General features: G+C 43.2%; 1 protein-coding gene across 3 annotated transcripts; it reads left to right on the top strand.

The window, feature by feature from the left end:
• The first annotated feature begins 31 nt into the window (after nt 1-31).
• stk36.L (serine/threonine kinase 36 L homeolog) lies at nt 32-23,328 on the top strand. Of its 3 annotated transcripts, none has more exons than XM_018236692.2 (27): nt 32-135; nt 2,271-2,355; nt 4,250-4,390; nt 4,530-4,607; nt 5,266-5,396; nt 5,677-5,926; nt 6,750-6,843; nt 7,332-7,495; nt 7,893-8,005; nt 8,085-8,175; nt 8,453-8,590; nt 9,692-9,859; nt 10,413-10,498; nt 11,799-11,898; nt 11,989-12,139; nt 12,225-12,340; nt 12,729-12,833; nt 12,963-13,061; nt 13,140-13,234; nt 13,322-13,382; nt 17,858-17,968; nt 18,061-18,132; nt 19,957-20,116; nt 20,317-20,464; nt 20,568-20,730; nt 21,443-22,171; nt 22,338-23,328. In XM_018236692.2, exons 2-27 carry the CDS (start codon nt 2,272-2,274, stop codon nt 22,482-22,484), a joined length of 3,795 nt encoding a protein of 1,264 aa, XP_018092181.1. In that variant the 5' UTR covers nt 32-135; nt 2,271; the 3' UTR covers nt 22,485-23,328. The 3 variants fall into 3 exon arrangements, with proteins under 3 accessions (XP_018092181.1, XP_018092182.1, XP_018092183.1); XM_018236693.2 differs by having other exon boundaries at nt 11,802-11,898; XM_018236694.2 differs by having other exon boundaries at nt 7,929-8,005.
• The last annotated feature ends 1,961 nt before the right edge of the window (nt 23,329-25,289 follow it).

A 25,289-nucleotide genomic window follows, 5' to 3' on the forward strand; every position in this document is an offset into this window, starting at 1 on the left:
ACGTCATGAAGTAAGCGCTGGTTGCCCGGGAAACCTCATCAAAACGGAAGTGGAAGGAAGAACCCAAGTTTACTGTGCTGCGAAAAGAGTGGAAAGGAGGAGACCGGAGTTGGGGTGTACGAAAGAACCCACAGGGTAAGAAATAGAAAACAGGGAAGAGCAGTCAGAGGGGTAATAAGGAGCAGGTGAGGGGCACATGGGGAGACTGAGAAGTGCGCATAGGTTTATACATACGCTCACAGGCAGCGGGGCAGTAACCTATGGCAACCAATCGCACGTTGTCTTCATTGTTCTGTTTGCAGTTGGCTTAGCAAAGCTGGTCACTGATTGGTTGCCTAGGTGTTACTTCTGCCGCTAATTGAGTTCATCCTGAAAGGGACTGAGCTGAGATGCAGTTCTACTGGGAGAGGGGGTTCTTTAATGTCCAGTAATGAACAGTAATGCCAAAAAAATATAACTGTTTTAAAGGAATAGCAATATCATGTACTGTTCTCCTTTTTCAGCTTTGAATGGCTGCCCCCATGGGCTACACAGCAGCTTGTTTATATAAACTATAGTAGTACTTATCTGTTATCTACTGTGTATCCTGTGCTTGAATGGCTGCCCCCATGGGCTACACAGCAGCTTGTTTATATAAACTATAGTAGTACTTATCTGTTATCTACTGTGTATCCTGTGCTTGAATGGCTGCCCCCATGGCTACACAGCAGCTTATTTATATAAAATATAGTAGTACTTATCTGTTATCTACTGTGAATCCTGTGTTTGAATGGCTGCCCCCATGACTGCACAGCAGCTTGTTTATATAAACTATAGTAGTACTTGTTTGTTATCTACTGTGTATCCTGAGCTTGAATGGCTGCCCCATGGCTACACGGCAGCTTGTTTATATAAACTATAGTAGTACTTATCTGTTATCTACTGTGTATCCTGTGCTTGAATGGCTGCCCCCATGGCTACACAGCAGCTTGTTTATATAAACTATAGTAGTACTTATCTGTTATCTACTGTGTATCCTGTGCTTGAATGGCTGCCCCATGGCTACACGGCAGATTGTTTATATAAACTATAGTAGTACTTATCTGTTATCTACTGTGTATCCTGTGCTTGAATGGCTGCCCCCATGGCTACACAGCAGCTAGTTTATATAAACTATAGTAGTGTTTCTGAAGCAAACACAACAGTTTTAACAGTTCATAGCAATAGTACATTATATTTTAGTTACACTTTCATTTGTTGGTGTTACTGTTCCTTTAAAGGGGTTGTTCACCTTTTAGTATGATGTACAGAGGGATATTCTGAGACAATTTGCAGTTGGTTTTAATTTTGTATTATTTGTGGTTTTGAGTTATTTAGCTTGTTATTCAGCAGCTCTCCGGCTTGCAATTTTGGCCATCTGGTTGCTAGGGTCCAAATTACCCTAGCAGCCATACACTGATTTGAATAAGAGACTGGAATATGAATAGGAGAGGCCTGAAAAGAAAGATGATTAATTAAAAGTAGCAATAACAATAAATGTGTAGCCTTACAGAGCATTTGTTTTATAGACGGGGTCAGTGACCCGCATTTGAAAGCTGGAAAGTGTCAGAAGAAGGCAAATAATTAAAAAACTATAAGAAATAAATAATGCAGACAGATGGAAAATTTTCTTAGAATTGGTCACCCTATAACATAATAAAAGCAAATTTTTCAAAAGGTAAAGTTTTATTATTTTAAAACACATAGAAATAAATGTAGCAGTATATATTGTAGTTGTGTTTTGCTTCATACTATTGGTTGGTTTATCAGTAAACTTGATCCTGGGTGGGTGCCTGTTCATCTGTGGGTGCATTTCCCACATACTTAACTACGTATAAGATTTTAACACTATTAAAAGCTAATTTAAAGGTGAACCACCCCTTTTCCCATACCTGTGTTTTCCATATTTACATCAGGGAGGTCTCAAGTTGCGCTGCTGCAGTTGTTGGCGCATCACTTAGAGCGCCGATTTTCAAACAACCCCATTTTACACACAAGCGCGTTAAGTTGCCAACACTGATTATACAGTTCCGGGTGTCCCTTTGATCAATGCTCAACTCACAGCACCTCAAGATTAAAGGGACCCTGGGATGGAAAGGGTAAATCATGGTTATTAAACATAAGTCGATATTTCCTAGTGACGGCACATGGCAAACCTTTTGACTTTGTAAGGGAAGAACACACTCAGTGTTTATGACATAAATCCATCATTTATTGTGTTAAAAAAAACGTGTCTGTTCATGTGCCTGCAGGATGGAGAAGTACCACGTCCTAGATCTGATTGGGGAAGGGTCATTTGGACGAGTCTATAAGGGACGACGGAAGCACAGCGGGGAGGTGAGTGAATGTGTGCCATTTACCATTACACAACGTTACAGTTCCTATGGATTGGCTATGCAGAATGCTGTCACATGCTAGATATGACTGTGCTTTAGTCAGGGGTGATTTGGTTAAAGATTTGGGTTCAGGTCCAGACTGGGATTCAAAAGAGGCCCTGCTATTGCACTGCATGGACAGTAGAGAGACTGACTGCAGATTGTACTCCATGGAAAATAGAGAGACTGACTGCAGATTGCATCGCATGGAAAGTATAGGGACTGACTGCAGATTGCATCGCATGTAAAGTATAGGGACTGACTGCAGATTGCATCGCATGGAAAGTATAGGGACTGACTGCAGATTGCACTGCATGGAAAGTAGAGAGACTGATTGCCGATTGCACCACATGGAAAGTATAGGGACTGACTGCAGAATGCACTGCATGGAAAGTAGAGAGACTGACTGCAGATTGCACTGCATGGAAAGTATAGAGACTAACTGCAGATTGCACCGCATGGAAAGTATATAGACTGACTGAAGATTGCACCGCATGGAAAGTATAGAGACTGACTGCAGATTGCACTGCATGGAAAGTATAGAGACTAACTGCAGATTGCACCGCATGGAAAGTATATAGACTGACTGCAGATTGCACTGCATGGAAAGTATATAGACTGACTGAAGATTGCACCGCATGGAAAGTATATAGACTGACTGCAGATTGCACTGCATGGAAAGTATAGAGACTGACTGAAGATTGCACTGCATGGAAAGTATATAGACTGACTGCAGATTGCACTGCATGGAAAGTAGAGATACTGACTGCAGATTGCACTGCATGGAAAGTATATAGACTGACTGCAGATTGCACTGCATGGAAAGTAGAGATACTGACTGCAGATTGCACCGCATGGAAAGTATAGGCACTGACTGCAGATTGCATCACATGGAAAGTATAGGGACTGACTGCAGATTGCACTGCATGGAAAGTAGAGGTACTGACTGCAGATTGCACCACATGGAAAGTAGAGGGACTGACTGCAGATTGCACTGCATGGAAAGTAGAGGTACTGACTGCAGATTGCACCACATGGAAAGTAGAGAGACTGACTGCAGATTGCACTGCATGGAAAGTAGAGGTACTGACTGCAGATTGCACCACATGGAAAGTAGAGAGACTGACTGCAGATTGCACTGCATGGAAAGTAGAGATACTGACTGCAGATTGCACAACATGGAAAGAAGAGAAATTGACTGCAGATTGCACCACATGGAAAGTAGAGAGATTGACTGCAGATTGCATCACATGGAAAGTATAGGGACTGACTGCAGATTGCACTGCATGGAAAGTATAGAGACTGACTGCAGATTGCACTGCATGGAAAGTAAAGAGATTGACTGCAGATTGCACTGCATGGAAAGTAGAGAGACTGATTTCCGATTGCACCACATGGAAAGTATAGGGACTGACTGCAGATTGCACTGCATGGAAAGTAGAGATACTGACTGCAGATTGCACTGCACGGAAAGTATAGAGACTGACTGCAGATTGCACTGCATGGAAAGTAAAGAGATTGACTGCAGATTGCACTGCATGGAAAGTAGAGAGACTGACTGCTGATTGCACCATATGTAAAGTATATAGACTGACTGCAGATTGCATCGCATGGAAAGTATAGAGACTGACTGCAGATTGCATCGCATGGAAAGTATAGGGACTGACTGCAGATTGCACCGCATGGAAAGTATAGAGACTGACTGTAGATTGCACCGCATGGAAAGTAGAGGATAGTGAGCTGTGAAATGCTTAATTGACTGATCCACTTACTTCTGTAGGAACCTTACGATGCTGGCGCTATGTGCATAAAGAATAACAATGATTACATGTGATCAGCTTTTTCTCATTCTGTAGGTAGTGGCTCTGAAATTCATCCCTAAAGTTGGCCGTTCCGAGAAGGAATTGAAAGGGTTGAAAAGAGAGATCCAGATCATGAGAGACCTGAGACATCCCAACATAGTGCGCATGCTAGACAGCTGTGAGACAGAAAGAGAGGTAAGTGAAAGACCATCAAGCAGTAAGCCATGAGACACGTGAGTTACCTGTTTCCTTGGGAAGCTGTAAACACTTCTTTTGTATAGGCCATATTTCAACTTTCCACGTTCTTAATCACATGACCATATTATTTCTGCAGGTTGTTGTAGTTACTGAATATGCTGAAGGTGAACTGTTTAAAATCTTGGAGGATGATGGGCATTTTCCTGAAGAGCTGGTATGTTTTTTTTAAAGGGCCTCTCTCTGCCCTGTTGTTGGAGTTTCTGCATCTTAATAATTAATGAAAATTCATAGACTAGACTGTGTTTAGTATCTTGCATAGATTGTTTTACTTTACAGGCTTCTCTGCTTAAAGGAGTTGTTCACCTTTATATTAACTGTTAGTATGATGTAGAGAGTGATACTCTGAGACAATTTGCAATTGGTTTTCATTTTTTATTATTTGTGGTATTTGAGTTATTTAGCTTTTTATTCAGCGGCTCTCCAGTTTGCAGTTTCAGCAATCTGGGATATGAATAGGAGAGGCCCTGAATAGAAAGATGGGTAATAAAAAGCAGCAATTTGTCGCCTTACAGAGTATTTGTTTTTAGTTGGGGGTCAGTAAACCCCATTTTAAAGCTGGAAAGAGTCTGAAGACGAAAGGCAAATGATTAAAAAAACTATAAAATATATTATGTAAATATATATTAAGGCCAATTGAAAAGTTGCTTAGAATTAGCCTTCCTAGAACAAATTTACTTAAAGGTGAACCACCCCTTTAACAGCCATTTCTATACTAATGTCTACATTCTGCTCATTTCTTGGCTTTGATATATCTAAAACCTGAGCTATTTTAGCTTGTTTGTACCTGAAAGATGATTATCTGCTCTTTCAAGGTGAGGGATATTTCTGCCCAGCTGGTCTCAGCCCTCTATTATCTGCATTCTCACCGGATCCTGCACAGAGATATGAAACCTCAGAACATTTTGCTTAGTAAAGATGGGACGGTCAAGCTCTGTGATTTTGGGTGAGTGTCGGAGCAGAGTGGGTATCTGAGTCTCCCTCAAGCAGGGATGGTTTCATGGGTGCTCTCTCTTTCTATTATACAGTGTTCCCTATTTCTATGTTTCTTGGTATGTGGGCCTGTCTCCAATGGATGCAGAAGGGAAGTTTGCTCACTGGGAGGCCCAGTGCAGTGATTCTGGAACTATAGTTGGGCTGCCATGCTTTCATGTCCAGTTTGCTGATTGCTTTCACATGTACAGGTTACTTGTTTTAATTTTTATTTCAATGTCTTTATATCTCAGGTTTGCCCGGGAGCTCAGTCTGGACACTCTCATGGTGCGCTCTATAAAAGGCACTCCCCTTTATATGTCTCCAGAGCTGATTCTCGAGCGTCCATACGACCACCGTTCCGATCTCTGGGCTCTAGGATGTATCGTGTATGAACTCCTAGTTGGGACACCTCCATTTTACGCACATAGTATCTTCCAGTTGGTCAGCATCATTACCAAGCAAGCCGTACGATGGCCACGCGGAGTTTCCCCAGAGTTGACGGTAAGAACGGCAGAAGGGTAGTTTAGTTAGAGGTTTAGACCAGACAAATAGCTTTAGAATTAATGGGAATGTAAACTAAACTGGGTTGTCAGTACTGAAGTCCTAACTTAAAGGAAAACTATACCCCCCGAACAATGTAGATCTCTATAAAAATATATTGCATAAAACAGTTCATATATAAAAACCTGCTTCATGTAAATAAACCATTGTATATAATAAATGTACTTTTTAAGTAGTAGGTGGCATTGGGTAATCATAAATAGAAAATTGCCATTTTAAAAAAAATGAGGGCCACCTCCTGGGATCGTAGGATTCACGGTGCACACAAACAAACTATACATGTTAGGTAACATGAGCCAATTAACAGACAGAGTTCTGTTTTGCTTCCACACTTCTTCCTGTTACAGTTAGAGTCGTAGTATTTCTGGTCGGCTGATCTCTAAAGGCAGCACAGGAAATGGTGGTTCAAGGCAAGAGATGTAAAAGGGCAAGATTTACTTAAATATATATTCCAGTTTGATAAGATTCTTTAATATGCCACTTAATTTGATATAAACTATCTGCTGCTTAAGTATTCATTTTGGGGGTATAGTTTTCCTTTAAAGAATAAATTTAATGGGCAGACAAGACTAAATATTTAGGGAGACGTTGTGACAGCACCTCACTGTTAGTCATCTGCAGTATGTGTTATGTATTTGCAAGCAGCCAATTTATATATACCCCGTGTAGTGATTTCTTCCCCTAATACAAATCTGTGCTGTCTGTCATGCTGAGTGTATTGGTACCTCTCTGTAACTAATTGAATCATGTTTGCTTTTGTCAGAATTTCTTGCAGGGCCTCCTCACAAAGGATCCTGCTCTTAGGCTCTCGTGGCCAGAACTGCTGAGGCATCCATTTATCAAAGATCAAGTAGTCGGTGAGAGTGGTGTACCTTTGCTATAGTACTTAGGAAGGTCTCCAAGCAAGAGGCATGCTCTGTCAGACAGGACAAAATGTTCTTTGACCTTTGCATTGGCTGAGGAATGGGACATGCAACAATGAGGATATGTAGGGCACATGAGATTAAGGAAAATGATTTGGAACATAGGGCTGAGAAGCAAGAAAAAATAAAAGAATGTAACCTGAGTGAAAAAGGAGATTAGGAAGATACCCAAGACCTAGATGGGCAAGGTGGCCAGGAAATTGGGTAATGGTACCAATAGTGAATTGAGAAATCGAGGGAATGAAGGGGTGACGGTAGCAACTCTTTGTAGAATGGAAGGTAGTGGTTGTTCTATTTTGCATGTCTGGTATTATTTTGCTTTTACAAGAACTCATTCCGTATCCCTGATGAGCACCAAGCAGTATTTTACGCAATTTTGTTTTAGCCTTTTTCCAATGTTTTACCTGTGTCTTCTCTTACAGTAGTGGAGGAGAATACCAACAACAGTCCCTTCACCTCTCCTCTGACTGAAGAACAACAGCAACTAAGGAACAAGCTATGTGAGAATGCAGGGCAGAACAGCGTGCACTCTCGCATTCTGAGCAAGGCTCGGCAGCGGGTGGCCAAGAGAAAGGAGAAACCTGCTGTAAGTAACCTACACATGCAGGTGCAGCCTCCCCATGAGTTACACATGTATCTTCACCAGGCATCTGCAGACCCATCGTCCCCATAGGGACACCCATGTCCAGCCTCCTCACCAGGAACACTTAGATCCATCCTCCCTTACAGACACATGCAAAGGTGCATGCTGATCCATCTTGCTTTCCCTGTACATATGAGGCCCTCCCACATGGATAGCCCCACACATGCAGACCCATCTTCTCCACTAGGCACACATGGGTCCATTTTCTCCATCAGGAGCCCTCATATCCATCCAAACCCCTACATGCACACTCCCACAAATAGAGAACCATCTTCTTTCCCAGCATGTATTATGTGGCCCACAGAGCTTCACATTCTAAAGCAGATCGTTTTAATCCCAGCTACCTGCCACTAATAACACTCATCTTGATATAAAGAGAAAAGAACCAGAGAATGAGCAACGGGCACCAGCTTCAAGGAGCTTGGGCAACAAGTTTTCTCCACCCACCCCTAGGTAAGTGTCTTCCTTGGGAAATATAGACTCGCCCAGATAAAAAGTTCATATTTAATGCATTTTGCCTGTTGTGTCTCAGGGAGGATCGGATTGCGGAGGACTATGAAAGAGAATTCTCCCAGCAGAACAGCGTAAGAAACAGCATTCAGAAAGTACGCCTAGAAAATGAGGTAAACCTGAATATTGATCAATTAAACAGCAGTTCACCATAAAAGTAACAAGTGATATGAAATAGATTTTGAGACTCTTTAAAATAGGTCATTTTTATTTTCCTTTCTATTCTGCCTTTTTTAAGCCTGAAATTTTAAACATGTGGAATTCTGCTTAGAGAAGACAAACAGGTCGGGGAAAATATGTTGTGTCCAATATACTGTTCTCTAAAGCTAGCCTTAACCACTTAGGTGTACATGGTGTAAAATGGAATTTGTTTTTGTTTCCTTCCCACAGGACAGTGACGATGAGTGGGCTGTCTTACTGGAGGCGACTGACCCCTCCGTTGCTCAGATCAGCACCCCCTTCCTCCTCCTACAAGATAGCAGCTTCAGGCAAAGAGTTAAAAGCCGGTTGCAGGACTGTTGCCCACTGGTGAGTTTGCCAACCATTTCTCTTGATCATAGTGATCAACAATATCAGGTACAGATGAAAGTCAAGAATTTACTCAACTAGTACACTCTGAGTGATTGTTCAGCCAGATCCTCCATCAGTTGCAAAGAGCATACTTGAAGGAATTGTTCAGTGTAAAAATAAAAACTGGGTAAATAGGCTGTGCAAAATAAAAAATGTTCCTAATATAGTTAGTTAGCCAAAAATGTAATGTATAAAGACTGGATGTCTAACATAACAGAACACTACTTCCTGCTTTGCAGTTCTCTTAACTCTGAGTTAGTCAGCGACTTGAAGGGGGGGCACATGGGACATAACTGAGTGAGTTTGCAATTGATCCTCAGCATTCAGCTCAGATTTAAAGGCAAACTGTTAGGACCCATGTGCCCCCCCATACACAAGTCACTGATTGGTTACTGCCTGGTAACCAATCGTTGGAAACCAAGAGCGCTGCAAAGCAGGTAGTAGTGTTCTGGCTATTATGTTACACATCCAGTCACTCCAGCCTTTATACATTACATTTTTGCCTAACTAACTATATTAGAAACATTTTTTATTTACCCAGTTTTATTTTTACACTGAATTGTTCCTTTAAAGAGATCTTCAGTCAGTAACAGAGCAGAAGCCCAAACAGATTCTTAATCACTAATACAGCGGATACTCAAAAAAACCCAAGTCAGTGACAGAATTGATATTCCAACGGATCCTTGGTCCTTAATGAAGTGATTATCCAGACAGATCCTACGTCAGTAACTGAGTGGATATGCAAGCAACCTTGGTCAGTGAATGTGTGGCTACTGAGACAGGCCCTTACTCTGTAGCAAAGTGAATACTCAGACAGCGAAGTGAATACTCAAACAAAGGTTCAGATTAAGACTAATAACAGGGAGACTACTCAGAGCCTCAATAACAGAGATATTCTTGGTTCATAACAAAGTGGATCTTGAGACAGATGCTTGGATAGTAACACTGAGACAGATCCTTAGTCATTGATAGAGTGGCTACTCAGAGCCATCATCAGTCAGTAACAGAGTGGAATCTACTATCGTACTTTGCCCCAATGGCTGGCTACATCTTTCACAGGTTTCTTTGGAAGCTGCTTCCCGTCTTCGCCCAGCTCTGCGTGTCACCTGCAACCTCTTGACGTCTGGCTGTGACCCGGCCCTTCTTTCTGACCTCTGCACACAACTTCAGTTACCACAGTTTCTTCTGAAGGTCATCAGCCAATCACTACACACAGATCTGCACCAGGTCAGAGTAACCACATTGCCCTTGTCCATAGACACGTCTACTGCAATATATGCCTAACTTTAACATCTCTCCATGAAATTCCAAGTTTCCGTGACCCAAGTGACTAATATTTATTTACAGCTGATGACATCACTGAGCAACTTTTGTAAGGACATGTTTTATAGGAACTTCATGGTTCCGGCATATTTTGATTATTCAGAAGGTCCAAATGGCTTCCTAGATAACTGTGTGTGACATCATCATTGTAACAGTGTCCAGCTAACGAATGCGTGGTATATCAGTGTCACCCACTACATGGGAAGGTTGCATAGAACTGATTTTAGGCATGTTCCAGAATATAAGAGATCAGATGCAGCTCACCATGAAAATAAGTTATTTATACAAAGTCAATGAGGTGTCTTGTTCAGGCAGGCCACTAACAAGGTAACAATAATTGTGCACATAATGATTATTACTAAGCCTTGACCTATCTGTGATAACATTAGCTAGCTGTGTCTTTCTCTGGATGCCTGTAATTGTTCCTTATTTCTTCTGTATACTTGTGTACTTGCAGCACCCATGGGCTGTCTCCTTCCAGACTGATCTCTTTGCCTTACTGAATTCATATTACCATTTCAAGAGACACCCAGAGGCCTCAAGGTGAGAGAAAGAGGACCCACTCATTCTGTCAACATCTATTAATAATAATAAATAAATAAATATATATATATATATATATATATATATATATATATATATATATATATATATATATATATATATATATATATACTTATACTTATATATAGAAAAGTCATACAGGAAAATAAAATTGATAGTACCCCTTTGTATAGCACCCTAAGCACAATCCATAGTACCCCTCTAGTATAGCATCCTAAGCTCCAGACATCTCTACAATTGCTTCAGGGGATTAAGCAGTACACAGATAATAATATATAGTGTAGTATATTTAACCTTGTTTTAGATACAGTAAGCCCACTTTCCAAACTCTCACATACACAGAGTTAAATGGCAAAGCAAACCCTTTATTAAGTGGTAGAACATTTTTAAAATGCACTCACAAAAATAGCAAGGGTTCAAGCACTACTAGACCGCCAGTCCAATGTCCACCCGCACTCGCAGTGATTTCGCCCGACCAGCGTTGGTCCTCAACCGCGTGTTCTCCTTACGTGTGCTTGGTGATGATTTCAGTTGCTTACTCTATGATTCACCTGACGCGCTTCGTTGGAGACCCTACTTCATCAGAGGCTTCAGAGTTCGGGTGGACATTGGACTGGCGGTCTAGTAGTGCTTGAACCCTTGCTATTTTTGTGAATGCATTTTATACTATTTATCTGCTCCTATTTTAAGCTACAACCGAGGAAGGGAATTGCTGTTGGAGGTCGACAATAATTGATGGGCCTAACTATGTCTTAAACGTCTGTGAGTACCCAATCGTTAACCACAGTTGGGGATTTTGACTACAGGTTGTGAGAGTCTCATGCGTTTGCTTTGCCATTTAACTCGGTGTATGTGAGAGTTTGGAAAGTGGGTTTACTGTATCTAAAACAAGGTTAAATATACTACACTATATATTATTATCTGTGTACTGCTTAATCCCCCTAAGCTTTTTTAGCTTTGTCTCAACTATATTTTAAAGGAATTTTTTAGTGTGCTCGGAGGAGAAGGAGTATTTTAGAGCCGGCAAAGAAAGGGGAGTTCCGGTAATCTTTGGATAACCTTTTGACTTTTGAATCTCTACAATTGGTATCATATCAACAGACAGATGTGCGGTAGTTTTAGGGAAATCTGTGCCACTAAAGAGAGGGAGAGAACTAATGCCAAAGGGTTAGGAGAGAGAGCGAGAGAAATACCCAGAGACACATAAGATTGTGCCTGAAAACACAAAATAGTAATATACTGTATGAACCACATGAATTCTCTCCTTCCTCTCCTGCAGCAGTCTTCAGGCATGTGAGGGACTTTTTCTTAAAGTGTTGGAATTTCTGCTATCTAGTCCTCAAGAAGGAGACGATACATTACAAGAACTGGGGCTGCAGGTAGATGTGGCTTCTGACTTATTCTTCCACTAACTTTAGCCCTCTCACCCTCCTCTAAATCTGCTTCTTTCATCATTTTCTGTTTTGTAGTGCCTGGTGTCTCTGTGCGAGAGTGCAGACTGCAGTCCTGTCCCAGATTGTGAGAAACTCTACAACATGTTGCAGTCAGAGCACAAAGGGGTCCTTGACTTGATCATAGAGAGATCACAGCCCCCCGTCACTAAAAGATCTCTGACTGCAGGTATGTGCACTCCGGATATCCAAGCAGCCAAATGAAGGAATGAATATAACTATTGTTCTGACCTGTGCTTGTGTATATTTTGTAGGTGTCTCAGGGTCAGATACCTCTGCAGGGGAGCGCCTGGCAGCTTTCTTCACTGAGGCGCTTGCTTCTCTGTGTGACATCCCTCTGTACGGAGAGAACCGAAGACACAAGGAGAATGTATGTGTTTCTCTCTAAAGCTGGCCATAGACATGCAGATTACGGCACAACCTGAAACTAACCATTCAGATTAAATACATTAGTAAAAGAAGAAATCAGACGATGCTCTGGCCAATCATAAGAGAGTTATGTCCAACAAATAGTAGTGACGGTCACCCTTTGATATCATAAGATAGACAATACATGCAGAGATATTAGAAATTTTCGAACCTGTCCAATCAACTAAACGATCAATCGCCATGGTACAAAAAATGTCCGAAAATCGCACAAAACAAATTTTTGTGCGACTTTTCTTTCTTTTCGTCTGTGGCCAGCTTTACTGTTATATTTGTCGGTCTTTTACAAGTCTTGCGCGGTTCCTCTGATTTCTTTTGCACTCTTTTAACAGGTCTCTCTGTATGTCTCAGAAAAATTGCTTTCCGATACAGATTGTCTCCTTGGCAGTTTTGTCACCAGCCTTCAGCAGTCCCACTGCACCCTGAGCCGTTTGAAGGTGAATGTTATTAACACCTAATTATTCTAAAGATTTTGTTCTTCTCTGATTGGTTGAGAAGTTACAGATCAGCAGCTAAAGAACCACAAGGACAGACAGTCCCTGACCCATTTTGCTTTCTCTTTGCAGATCCTGTATTCTTGCTGTCACATTAACCTTAACCTATGCAAGTGCCTTGTAAGCGACAGTCATGCCTTACAGTGTATCATTTCTCTTCTGGAAGGAGAGGTAGATGTGGAACCAGGGAAATCCAGAGTTTGCATTAAATAGCTGTGTATGTGATACTGAGGGGTCTCTCTATTCCAGGTTTCTACGTGGGACGCCTCCATGATTCAAACAGCGGGGCAAGCTCTCTTTCTGCTGACTCTTCTTGTCCTACGTTTGCAGTCTCTCCCACCACAGTGAGTGTATAACGAGTTGTCTCGCACCCCTCCCAATGATAGTTTGCTCTTTATAAGCAAACAAATAACAATAATGTTCTATTCCAGAATCTCTCGTGTGACAACCTTACTTCCATTCCTTCTAACATGTGATGTGCCTTCTGTTGTGGTGAGTTTAATTCAGGGTTCTTTTTAGATTGCACCCCAATCCGGCAACATCACTTGTGTTCTTGTTGTTTTTTCCTTGGCCTTCATATGTTCTGAATTCAGGTAGTTCAAGTTCTCTGTATCTGCTCTACTTTCAGACCCTTGCAGTTCCATTCCATTTTCTAGGTTCCTGACTTTCTTCTACTTCTCCAGTCTAAGTCCTGTCTTCCACTTCTTGTTCACCATCTTTTATTTTCACTCCTAGTCCTATCAGTGCTACCAAATTTTTCTTTTCTTGACTAGTATCCTAGCTTTTCTTGACTAGTGTCCTATACTGTATATTACTGTGCCTTCATGCTCTTCTTTTTCTGGTGTTTCTTTGTCTTCTTCTTTTGCACAGGCTTTGTTCTTCTCCATCTCTTTCATTCCAGCTGATAAATACATTGTCCACCTTTCATTTCTCCAAGTGTGCTTGGGGACACAGGGACAGTGGGTATAGCTGGTACCACTAGGAGGCAGGACACAACCTTAAGAACGGACTCCTCCTACACTGGCTATACCCCCAGCAGCCGGAGCTTAGGTCAGTTTGAGTTGTGTCCTCAGGAGGTTAGGATTCTACATTTTTCTGCTCCAGGGGTTGTTTAGACCTTTTACACCACGAAAAGGAGCTTTTTGGACTTCCCCCTACGTGGGACCTTTCTCCAGGGTCTTATATTGTGTGTGCACAGACCATCCAGCCTTTCTTTCTCTCCTTCCTTTCAGGAGGAGACCAGGTTGGCCGGAAGACAGAGGAGAGCATCATCCAGAGCAGTTAAATCTGCAGGGGGCTCTCCCTGCCTTATTACAGAAAGGGGGGGGGGAGTCCTTTTTCCTTGCCACATAACATAGATGGCTTTGATTACCGGCACATTGATCCCTCCGCACCCAGAGTGACATCGCGGTTCTTAACTGCAGGTGCGGCACAAGGGAGATCCATTGTGCAGCGGGCGCGCCATTTTAAACTTGGGGCCTGTTTCTGCCTCTCACACGGTTTAGTGCGCACCTCTCGCACTACCAGCCTCCATCTTCAATTGCGTTCCATCATAGGAACCCGACTCCTGAGCGCACAAGCCACTTTTTTCTCTATGCACCTCCACAACACAGCGCACTGGGGCTCTGCTGTTACAAAGGGACAAGGGGGAAATACTGAGCACTTCTGGGACTCGGTTGCTCCTCCTGCCTACCTATTCCACGCAGGTCAGTAATTATATTAACCCTTAGGGACCATAAACAGCACAGACCCTCCCTGGTGCTTTGTTATCCCCCAGTTACCATGTCTGAAGGGCCAAGTGATGGCCTCTTCTCTAGGGGGGTACCTCCTATGCCAATGAAATTTCTGGCCTGTGCCAATGCTGCAAACGTCTAACCCCAGGGTACAAAGAACCATTATGTTCTAAGTGTAAACTACCACAGCAGGTTGCGGAATCCCCAGGACCTACTCCACTTCTTGTGAACCAGGCCACCCAGGACCCGACTTGGACAAAATCAGAAGTCAGAAGTCAAGCCACAGGAGGTAAAAGTACCTTACTCCCTCAACCGAAAACACACTTTTTTTCCTTTCTCAGAGGCAAGTTTTTTCGTGGCTCCCAAACCAAGAACTCAAGGTCGTCCTCTCCCAGACAATCATTCTCAAATAGAGGTTGTTTTGGAAACAAACCTAGACCAACCTGGCAAAACCGCAAGCACACCTCAAAGCCTGCAGACAAGACTACCTCAGCATAACGCCAAAATTTCAGAAGCGGCACCCATAGGAGGGAGACTACGTTTTGCCGATGCGTGGGTCACATTTATTCAAGATTCATGGATTCACGAGGTAGTTACCAGGGATTACCACCTAGAATTCTCCTCGGATCCCCCACACCGGTTCTTCATGTCCAGGTTACCTCAAGAACCAATCAAACGAGCGGCCTTTCAAGGCGTCATTTCCAGCCTTCTCCTTGCCAGATTGATAGTTCCCGTTCCTCCAGGGGAGCTTTTCAAGGGGTACTACTCAAACCTTTTCGTAGTTCCCAAGAAGGACGGATCTGTCTTTCCCATCCTAGATCTCAAGGAACTAAACCGATTCATCCGACCACGCAAATTCAAAATGGAATCCCTCCTATTGGTGATCGTGGCTATGTCCCCAGGTCAATTCCTTATTTCTCTCAACATAAAGGATGCCTACCTGCATATACCCATTTTCCCTCCGCATCAGAAATACTTGCGATTTGCCTTCAAAAATCGCGATTACCACTTTACAAGCCTTCCCTTCGGGCTAACTTCAGCCCCTGGAGTCTTCACCAAGATCATGGCAGCAGCCACTGCAGTGATTCGACAGCAGACTGGCAATTTTACCTAACATATGCCTTTCCTCCTCTGCCACTCATTCCCAGGACCATCAGGAAAATGCAAAGAGAGCAGACTATTCTCATACTAATAGCGCCAAGGTGGCCTCTCAGTGGCGCAACCATGGATATTTCCTCCACTTCCAGATCTTCTCACTCAAGGGCCCATACGACATCCAAATCCATCAAGCTTCAACTTGACGGTGTGGCTCTTGAGATTTTCCAAAGTCGTGGCACTCACTATGAGCGCAGCACGAAAGCCGGTTTCAGCCAAGGCCAACCACAGAGTCTGGGCTACCTACCACAAGTGGTGTTCACAGCACAAAGTAAGATTGAGTCCTTTCCATTCCCAAGATACTATAATTCCTCTCCATGGGTCTGTCTCTGGGCTCCCTCAAGTCTCAGATTTCAGAACTTTCAGTCCTTCTCCAAAAACGCCTAGCACTTCTGCCCGATGTCAAGACCTTCATGCAGGGGGTGGCTCACGAAGCTCACCCCGTAAGGGCACCAGTCACTTTAGTGCTTCACGCGCTACAACGTCCACCTTTTGAACCACTCAGGTCCATTGCTCTTCAGTGGCTCACTTGGAAGACTACTTTTCTCCTGGCAATTGAAATCAGCAAGACGTGTGTCAGAACTCTTCATGCAATCACCCCTTCTCGTTTCCATCACGACAGGGCAGTTCTTCGCATGATTCCATCTTTTCTACCAAAGGTTGTCTCTGATTTCCACCTAAACCAAGAGATAGTCATTCTGACATTCTGTCCCTCTGCGGCCAATCAGAAGGAAGCAGCTCTACACACTCTGGATCCTGTCAGGGCCCTCAAGTTTTACCTGCACAGGGTTAAAGACATTCAGAAGACAGACGCACTACTGATCCTTCCCTCAGGACCACACCAGGGTGCCTCTGCTTCCAAGCCACTTTGGATCAAACAGACCCTGCCAGACAGAATCACTGCTCACTCCACCAGAGGTGTGAGTACGTCCTGGGCATTCCGACACCAGGTTGCAGCTGAACAGATGTGCAAGGCTGTGACGTGGTCTTCTGTTCACTATTTTTCCAAATTTCTTTCTTGCTTTGGCAGAAAGGTGCTTCAGGCCGTGGTGGTTACCTAATTCAGGCCTCTTCATCCCACCCGGGTTTCAGGGGACAGCTTTGGTACGTCCCAACTGTCCCTGTGTCCCCCAATCAGACTTGAAGAAAAGGAGATTTTGTGTACTCACCGTTAAATCTCTTTTTCTTCAGTCGCTTGGGGGACACAGGGCTTCCCTCCCTGGTTGAGGCCTTCACCTTCTGTCAGACATGATACTGTAGTTCTAAAATTATTGTTACTCAGTTAATTTATATATTATTCCTGTTGACTTTGATACAAACTGATCTAAGCTCCGCCTGCTATGGGTATAGCCAGTGTAGGAGGAGTCAGTTTTTTCTTAAGGTTGTGTCCTGCCTCCTAGTGGTACCAGCTATACCCACTGTCCCTGTGTCCCCCAAGCGACTGAAGAGAAAGAGATTTAACGGTGAGTACACGAAATCTCCTTTTTTTCTCTTTGTCTTCTGTGTTTTGAAAGGTCTTAAAGAACAATTTCCCTTTGTATTACTCCAGTGCAAACATTAAAAGCTAAATGCATATTGATTTTCCTTTTGCTTTATTCCCCCTAGTAAATGTAACCTGGTCAGTCAGAAGCCATAGACTAATTTCAGGCTGTCTGGCTGCAAGTATACTTCTCACCTCCCACAGCCCACCTATTCTGGTATAATAAGCTCATAGTACCCTAACAAGTAACTTAGTCCTAGCAGCCTAGGGTTGGACCAATACCTCATTATGGCTGTAGCCTTAAAGGGAATTCTCTGTAGCTGAATAATTTCCTTGGTTTTCTCATGTTTTGCACAGTGAGATAGTTATCCAGCTCCAATCAATTATTAGTCCATGTCTGTCCTTGCCTTTCCTATTCTGTTGTCTGTGCTTCCTTCATTCTTTATTGTCTTTTTATCTCCAGCATCGATGATCCCTTTTTCCCCTCTCCATGTCTTAATCTATACTGAAAGAACCAGGACCATCATCCTTACTCTATGACTGTACCTCCTGCAGCCTCATTATCACATAGACCATTAATGTGTTTTGTCACTGTGCAGGTTTCATCTACAGCCCTAACATGTGCTCTCCATGACTGCGCGGTGCCTATCACACTATCACAGGACAACCTGATATTTGCCGTAAGAAGTGCCCTTGCCGAGACTCCACAAGTAAGACATGTCATTCTAGCCACTGTTATGGCCACCATTTCTTTCCAACCAGCTTCCCTGTTAGTAACCATTCTGCAATGTGGTGTTTTCAGGATATTTCTCCGCCTCTTGGCTCCGGAACGTTCGACTGGGTTTTTTACTTCTTACAGCAACAGCTGAACCAGGTAAAATGAAAGAACATAGATGATAAATCACATCAGTTCACTTAACTGTGCCACAACCCAGAGGCAGGTTGTTTTCATCACTCTGTTAAGATTTATAAAATGAAAGTCAAAGGCAAAAATCTGATTGGTTGCAGTTGTATAAATGCACGTGTGCAAAAATAAAAAGTGGAGCTTTTAAGAGCAGGTTATGAATATGTTTGTCAACCACATTAAAGTGTTCCATCTCTATCAGGTCTGGACCGGGATTCAAAATAGGCCCTGGCATGTCAAGTGCACAGAGGCCCTACAGCCCCCCATGGGACCAGTAAATAGTGACTGTCTGTGGCATCTTTAGCAGCCCCTCTTTGCCGCCTGGCCTGATTTCTGTACAGACTATGAGAAAACTTAGTGGGATGTTCCTGCTAAATTGTGCTTAGTACAGGGGAATACCTATGCCGCCATAGTTTTATGGGATCTCTCTGTACAGACTATGAGCAAACATAGGGGCTGTTCCTGCTGAATTGTGCTTAGTACAGGGGAATACCTATGCTGCTATAGTTTTATGGTATCTCTCTGTACAGACTATGAGCAAACTTAGGGGAATGTTCCTGCTGAATTGTGCTTAGTACAGGGAATACCTATGCTGCCATAGTTTTATGGTATCTCTCTGTACAGACTATGAGCAAACTTAGGGGAATGTTCCTGCTGAATTGTGCTTAGTACAGGGGAATACCTATGCTGCCATAGTTTTATGGGATCTCTCTGTACAGACTATGAGCAAACATAGAGGCTGTTCCTGCTGAATTGTGCTTAGTACAGAGGAATACCTATGTTGTCATAGTTTTATGGGATCTCTCTGTACAGACTATGAGCAAACTTAGGGGACTGTTCCTGCAGAATTGTGCTTAGTACAGGGGAATACCTATGCTGCCATAGTTTTATGGGATCTCTCTGTACAGACTATGAGCAAACTAAGGGGGCTGTTCCTGCACAATTGTGCTTAGTACAGGGGAATACCTATGCTGCCATAGTTTTATGGTATCTCTCTGTACAGACTATGAGCAAACTTAGAGGGCTGTTCCTGCTGAATTGTGCTTAGTACAGGGAATACCTATGCTGCCATAGTTTTATGGGATCTCTCTGTACAGACTATGAGCAAATTTAGGGGACTATTCCTGCTGAATTGTGCTTAGTACAGGGGAATACCTATGCTGCCATAGTTTTATGGGATCTCTCTGTACAGACTATGAGCAAACTTAGGGGACTATTCCTGCTGAATTGTGCTTAGTACAGGGGAATACCTATGCACTCTCTGTACATTGGGTGCAAAAGTTGGCCATACAGGGGCAGATTTAAGTGCCTTGGTGCGGAACTAGATCCGACAACCTGATGTTATTGTTGGAAAAGATCAGCCCAATATTGTCCACATCGAGGTGACCTTGCCAAACGAGCGGATTTTATCATTTACGACCAGCCTTGTCTCAAGATGATGTTCTCGCACATTTCCTGAAGTGCTACAAAGTGCCGCCTTCTGCCAGCCTAAGAGACAAGGGCAGTTACGGAAAGACTTAAACTACAGCCGGAAAAGGGAAAGCTGGGAATTCCAAGTGCAGGAACAGAGTAGCAAAGCTCTTTTTAGGACCAGTCACTGCATAATGAAGAAGTAAAGGAAGATGATCAACCAATCAAAATCTTGAGTTTTATGTTACTACCTTAATGGGAGGAAACATAATGATACTGGAACAATGATTGCAAACGCATCGTCCTCCATGCTGTGAGCTTTAATTCCCAGAGCCTTTGACCAAGAAGCGATAACATGCCCCTCTTTATTTCTTTCTCTTTCAGGATGAAGACTTGTCTGTGGCAGTCTCTGAAGAGGGGGCTTTTCTCTGGCACCGATTATCTCTGCTCCTGCGTGTTTCCTGCCAAAGACCACGGCTAGAAGGAGACACGCCACGGGAGAACGAGTGCTCCAAGCCAGACTGGAACCTTCTCTCTGTGAGGGGTAAGTTGGACAGGGTTTCCTCTATAGGAAGAAAACAAAGTGATTGCTCTTTTGTGAAACTCCATCGAAATTTGAGCATTAGCTCCTCCTATTGGATTACCCATGGTGTTTTGGTGTTGCCTATCCTTGTGCTGCTTCTACTGCTCATCTGATCATTACAGAAGAGGATTGAAACTGCCGTGTATTTTCCCTGCTGCCAGGTATTGTGAGCTTTCTAGAGCTGTCTCTGCTGACTTCTGTTCGAGACCCCGATCGATTTCTGTCCCTTCTGGCCCACCCTGATAGCATTGCTGTGGCCGTGGTGAGCCGCTTACTGGCCCCCAGCTTCCTGGCACATGTCTCTGACGCGTAAGTAACATAAATACACATGTGTACGTTGTATTATTCATTGTATTAAGCATTTGACTAATTTACCCCTACCACCTCCCCTGCCGTATCTCTTCCCTTGCAGTTGCAGCAGGTGTGGATGGGACGTTTCCGACACCATCTCCGACATAGTTATTATTGTCTGTCAGCTGCTGTGCGTCCCGTTTTCTGTTGAGACTCCTACGGAAGTGCTGAGAGAGATCCTGCAGTCTCTTAGGGAGCATCAGACTGTCACATTGTTATTGAAGGTGAGGACAGTGGGTATTTTTTTGCATCCCACACACAAGGGGAAAAAGGTCCCCAGGCGGGACCGAAACGTTGGATAAAAATCCCTTATTCTTTAAAATATATATATATATATATATACCCTCTCCAACTATAGTCAGGTGATCCCACTGGTGTCTAATAAAAGGGCAGCCAAGTTTGGGAGTTTTACTTTGAAAGCAGCTAGTAAGTTGCAGGTAAAACCTATTCGTCCCTTTTATAAAATGTATAATTAAACCATAGAATTCTTAATGAATCAGATGAAAATTGAGCATAGGACTGGCCAGATATGGGATGACTTTGACGTAGTTGGCCAGCTTAAATATATTGCAATATATGGACAAACAATCCCTGTTTTGTTTAAAGGGTAAGGCATTTTTCAGTAGCAGTATGCACAAAATGTCTCTGTCTTAAATATATTGATAATGGGTTGAGTGCAGAGGAATCTTGTATTTGTCTATATATATATATATATATATATATATATATATATATATATATATATATATATATTGCTGTCTTGCAGCACTGGGGTTGTCTGCCAGGAGTTTTCTCCTTGTGTCTGTTTTGGTTTCCTCCGGGGACTCCAAATACATACAGGCAGATTAGTTGGCTCTTTATAATATTGACCATATTGTGGGTAAATGCGATAGGGACTTTAAGTTGTAAGCTCATACCAATATCTCTCTCTTTCAGACATGCTGCCATCTGCCGCTGTCTCTTGCGGAGTTGCCCATCTCTCTCATATGCCGCCTTGTTCTCATGGAACCTGACTTTCTGGCTGAATTCTCCCAGACTGTCAGTTCTTCGGATGAGCTGGGCATTTGGCTAGGCAGTGCTGTGCATTCCGGACAAGACAGTCTAACCTGTGACCTGCTGTCTGTTTTTAGTCACCTGATCAGAGTGGCTTCCTCTCACTTACCGCTGCTACAGAGGATTGTGGGAAACTGGGAAGAGCTGCTCTCCTGGCTCCTACAATCGCCCGAGTCCAGCCTAAGAGCAGCGGCGTGCACACTTGCTGGGAATCTGGCAAGACTTGGAGAAACTCTGCCCCAGTCCTTTGTGAAGAGACTGTTGGACTGCCTGTCGGACAGAGATGCCAGAGTTAGACGCTCTGCAGCCTTTGCAGTAGGGAACTCTGCATTCCATGGTGCCAAAGAAAACATAAACAACCCATGGGTGTCCCTTGCAACTTCTAAATTCCTGACCCTTCTAAGAGACCCCCAGTCAAAAACCAGAGCTCATGCCGCAAGTGCTCTTGGGAATTTGGGGACTGTCTTAGGAGAAGGGGGAAAGACATCTCCGTTGACGTTGAAGGTTCCACAACTACTGTTGCAGTCAGCGTGTACAGACCAAGAAGAGACAGTCCGTCTGGCTTCTGTGATTGCGCTGCGCAGCCTGAGTGAAACTCCCTACATGTGCCAGGTGGGCTTCCTCTCAAATTCTAATCACTGTCTTTTTACCTGCTCTTGTTTCTCTCCAGCTGGCACTGCCATGTCATGTTCATTTCCCACATTGTCTCCAGCAATTGGGATTCTATGTTTTTTCTCTTTTTTTTCCCTATAGTTACACACTGTTGTTTTATTTACAGCACCTAAAGTCTCTGAATGCCGGTGAGAAACTTTCTTCCTCTCTGAATAACGAGTCTGAGCATCATTCCCCAAGGAGTGGGACAGTACCCTGGGCACATCACTGCGAGAAACTGCTCCATCTTCTCAGAGCACCAGAGTGCTCCTGAATCACTCCGTAATAGTTTCTCCATCTACTGAGAGCACCAAAGTACTCCTGGTTTACTTTGCTATAGATTCTCTCTCTATTAGGAGCACCAGAGTGCCCGCTGATTTACACTGGAATAGACTCTCCATCTACTAAGGGCACTAGACTGCTTCTGACTTAACTCTGCAAGGGACTCTCTATCTACTGAGAGTACCAGATTGCAATAGACTCTCCATCTACTAAGGGCACCAGACTGCTCATGACTCACTCTGCATTAGACTTTCTATCTACTGAGAGGCCCAAATTACTCCTGATTTACTTTGGTCCTCTTAGTAGTTAGAGAATTTATAGCAAAGTAAATCAGGAGCACTTTGGTGCTCTCAGCAGATGGAGAGTCTATTGCAGAGTAAAGCAGGAGTGGTCTGATGACTTTAGTAGATTCGGAGTCTATTCAAGAATAAAGCAGCAAGCACTCTGCTATAGATTCTCTAACTACTAAGAGCACCAGAGTGCCTGCTGATTTACTCTCCAATAGACTCTCCATCTACTGAGAGCACCAGACTGCTGATACACTACTCTGCAATAGATGGGATCTGCTGAGAGTACAAGTTTGCTCCTGACTACTCTGCAGTAGACTCCATCTACTGAAAGCACAAGTGTTCTGTTGATGCTGCAATAGAGTCTGACAGAGAGGCACTTTTTTGTTTGTTTGGGAATATTTACCGTTTGCTGGTTTGGGTATGTGAGCACTAGACACCTAGGAGAATTGAAGTTGTTCCCGGCTCTGTAAAGCCTGATGTTGGTAATTGTACCATTACAGTTTTGTAAAGTCTTCAAAATTAAATATTTATATTGGTTCTTAAAAATGTGAAATTGAGTATTATTTGTAAACTGGCGGATTTAGAATGCTGAGGTTGTCCTGGGGGGAAAAAACAATATATAACTTCCCTAGGTAGAATAAAAGTCCCCCTAAGGAATTGTGAAAGAATTGTGAAAGAACACACAATATATAAGAATATACAGGCAACTAATGCAAGTGATGTGCGCAGGCCTGCTGGCAGTTACATAGTTACATAGATAGATTGGGTTGAAAAAAGCCCAAAGTCCATTATTGTATCATTGTGCTTGTCCAAAAAATCATCCAAGCCATTCTTATAGTCATTAACTGAATCAGCATCACAACATCACCCGGCAGTGCATTCCACAACCTCACTGTCCTGACTGTGAAGAACCCCCTACGTTGCTTCAAATGAAAGTTCTTTTCTTCTAGTCTAAAGGGGAGGCCTCTGGTACGGTGATCCACTTTATGGGTAAAAAGGTCCCCTGCTATTTGTCTATAATGTCCTCTAATGTACTTGTAAAGTCTAATCATGTCCCCTCACAAGCGCCTTTTTTCCAGGGAAAACAACCCCAACCTTGACAGTCTCCCCTCATAATTTAACTCTTCCCTCCCTCTAACCAGTTTCTGCACTCTCTCCAGCTCAACATTGAACCTCATTTTCCAGTTTGCTGCCCAGTTTCCCAACTTAGACAAATCACTGTGCAAAGTGGCAGCATCCTGCATGGAACCTATAGTTCTGCACAATTTAGTATCATCTGCAAAAATAGAAACAGTACTTTCAATGGCCACCTCCAGGTCATTAATAAACAAGTTGAAAAGCAAGGGACCTAGTACAGAGCCCTGCGGTACTCCACTAACAACACTGGTCCAATTAGAAAATGTTCCATTTACCACCACTCTTTGTGGTCTATCTTTTAGCCAGTTCTCTATCCAGGTACAAATAATATGTTCCAGGCCAACATTCCTTAATTTAACCAGTAACCTTTTGTGTGGCACTGTATCAAATGCTTTAGCAAAGTCTAAGTAAATCACATCCACTGCCATCCCAGATTCAAGGTTCCTGCTCACCTTCTCATAAAAGGAAATTAAATTAGTCTGGCAAGCAGCGCCGATTCTGACTAAGGAGCGCAATTGCGCTCTATCGCAATAGTACAGCCGAATTTCTGGTTCAAAAAACGGAAATTCGGCTCTTAAAGGTGCAGGAGCGGCTTTTTGCCGCCCCTGCAATCCTTTCAGGCGATGCCGCCTGAGGCGAGCGGCTCAGCTCGCCTCATTGGCGGCGCGCCCCTGCTGGCAAGATCTATTACGCATAAAACCATGCTTTCACACACTCATAGTATTATGTTTTGCAATGAAGTCCAGTATCTTATCCCTTAATACCCCTGAAAAGCCTTGCTACCACTGATGTCAGACTTACCGGCCTATAGTTTTGAGGCTGAGAACAGGATCCCTTTTTGAATCGGGGCACTACTTTTCCAATACGCCCGTGTCCAACCTTGGTGAATACTGAAAAATTAAGTAAAGCGGTTTGGCAGTGAAAGAGTGAAGTTTAAAGGGCAGGAATGTTTTACCACTGAATGAAAGAAGTTACTCAGATGAAACCTGTTCCAGATTACTCTGCAAATCCAGCCTCTTCAGCCGGACTGCTGTCAGATTCAGTTTCCCGACACCTTTACTGCTGCTGCCGCGGTAAAGAACTTCCCTTTCAATTGAGAAAAAGGCAGTTTTTGTATTTTTTATAGAATGCGAATAAGTTAACTGAATAATATACATACAGTATAGGGTACTGGAGAACAGATGATGGTCCCTGTGATAACCATGTCCTGCAGTTTCTATTGGAAGAGAGGAGTCACCCTGCCGACACATACAGAAGGCTTTTGGGAACAGTTATACTTACCTGGGAGTTTCCCTCATAACCTAATGACATATCTATAACTAGAGATGTCGCGAACTGTTCGCCGGCGAACTTGTTCGCGCGAACATCGG

Source organism: Xenopus laevis, chromosome 9_10L (assembly GCF_017654675.1).
Source record: "Xenopus laevis strain J_2021 chromosome 9_10L, Xenopus_laevis_v10.1, whole genome shotgun sequence".
In the NCBI taxonomy this organism is placed as follows: domain Eukaryota; kingdom Metazoa; phylum Chordata; class Amphibia; order Anura; family Pipidae; genus Xenopus; species Xenopus laevis.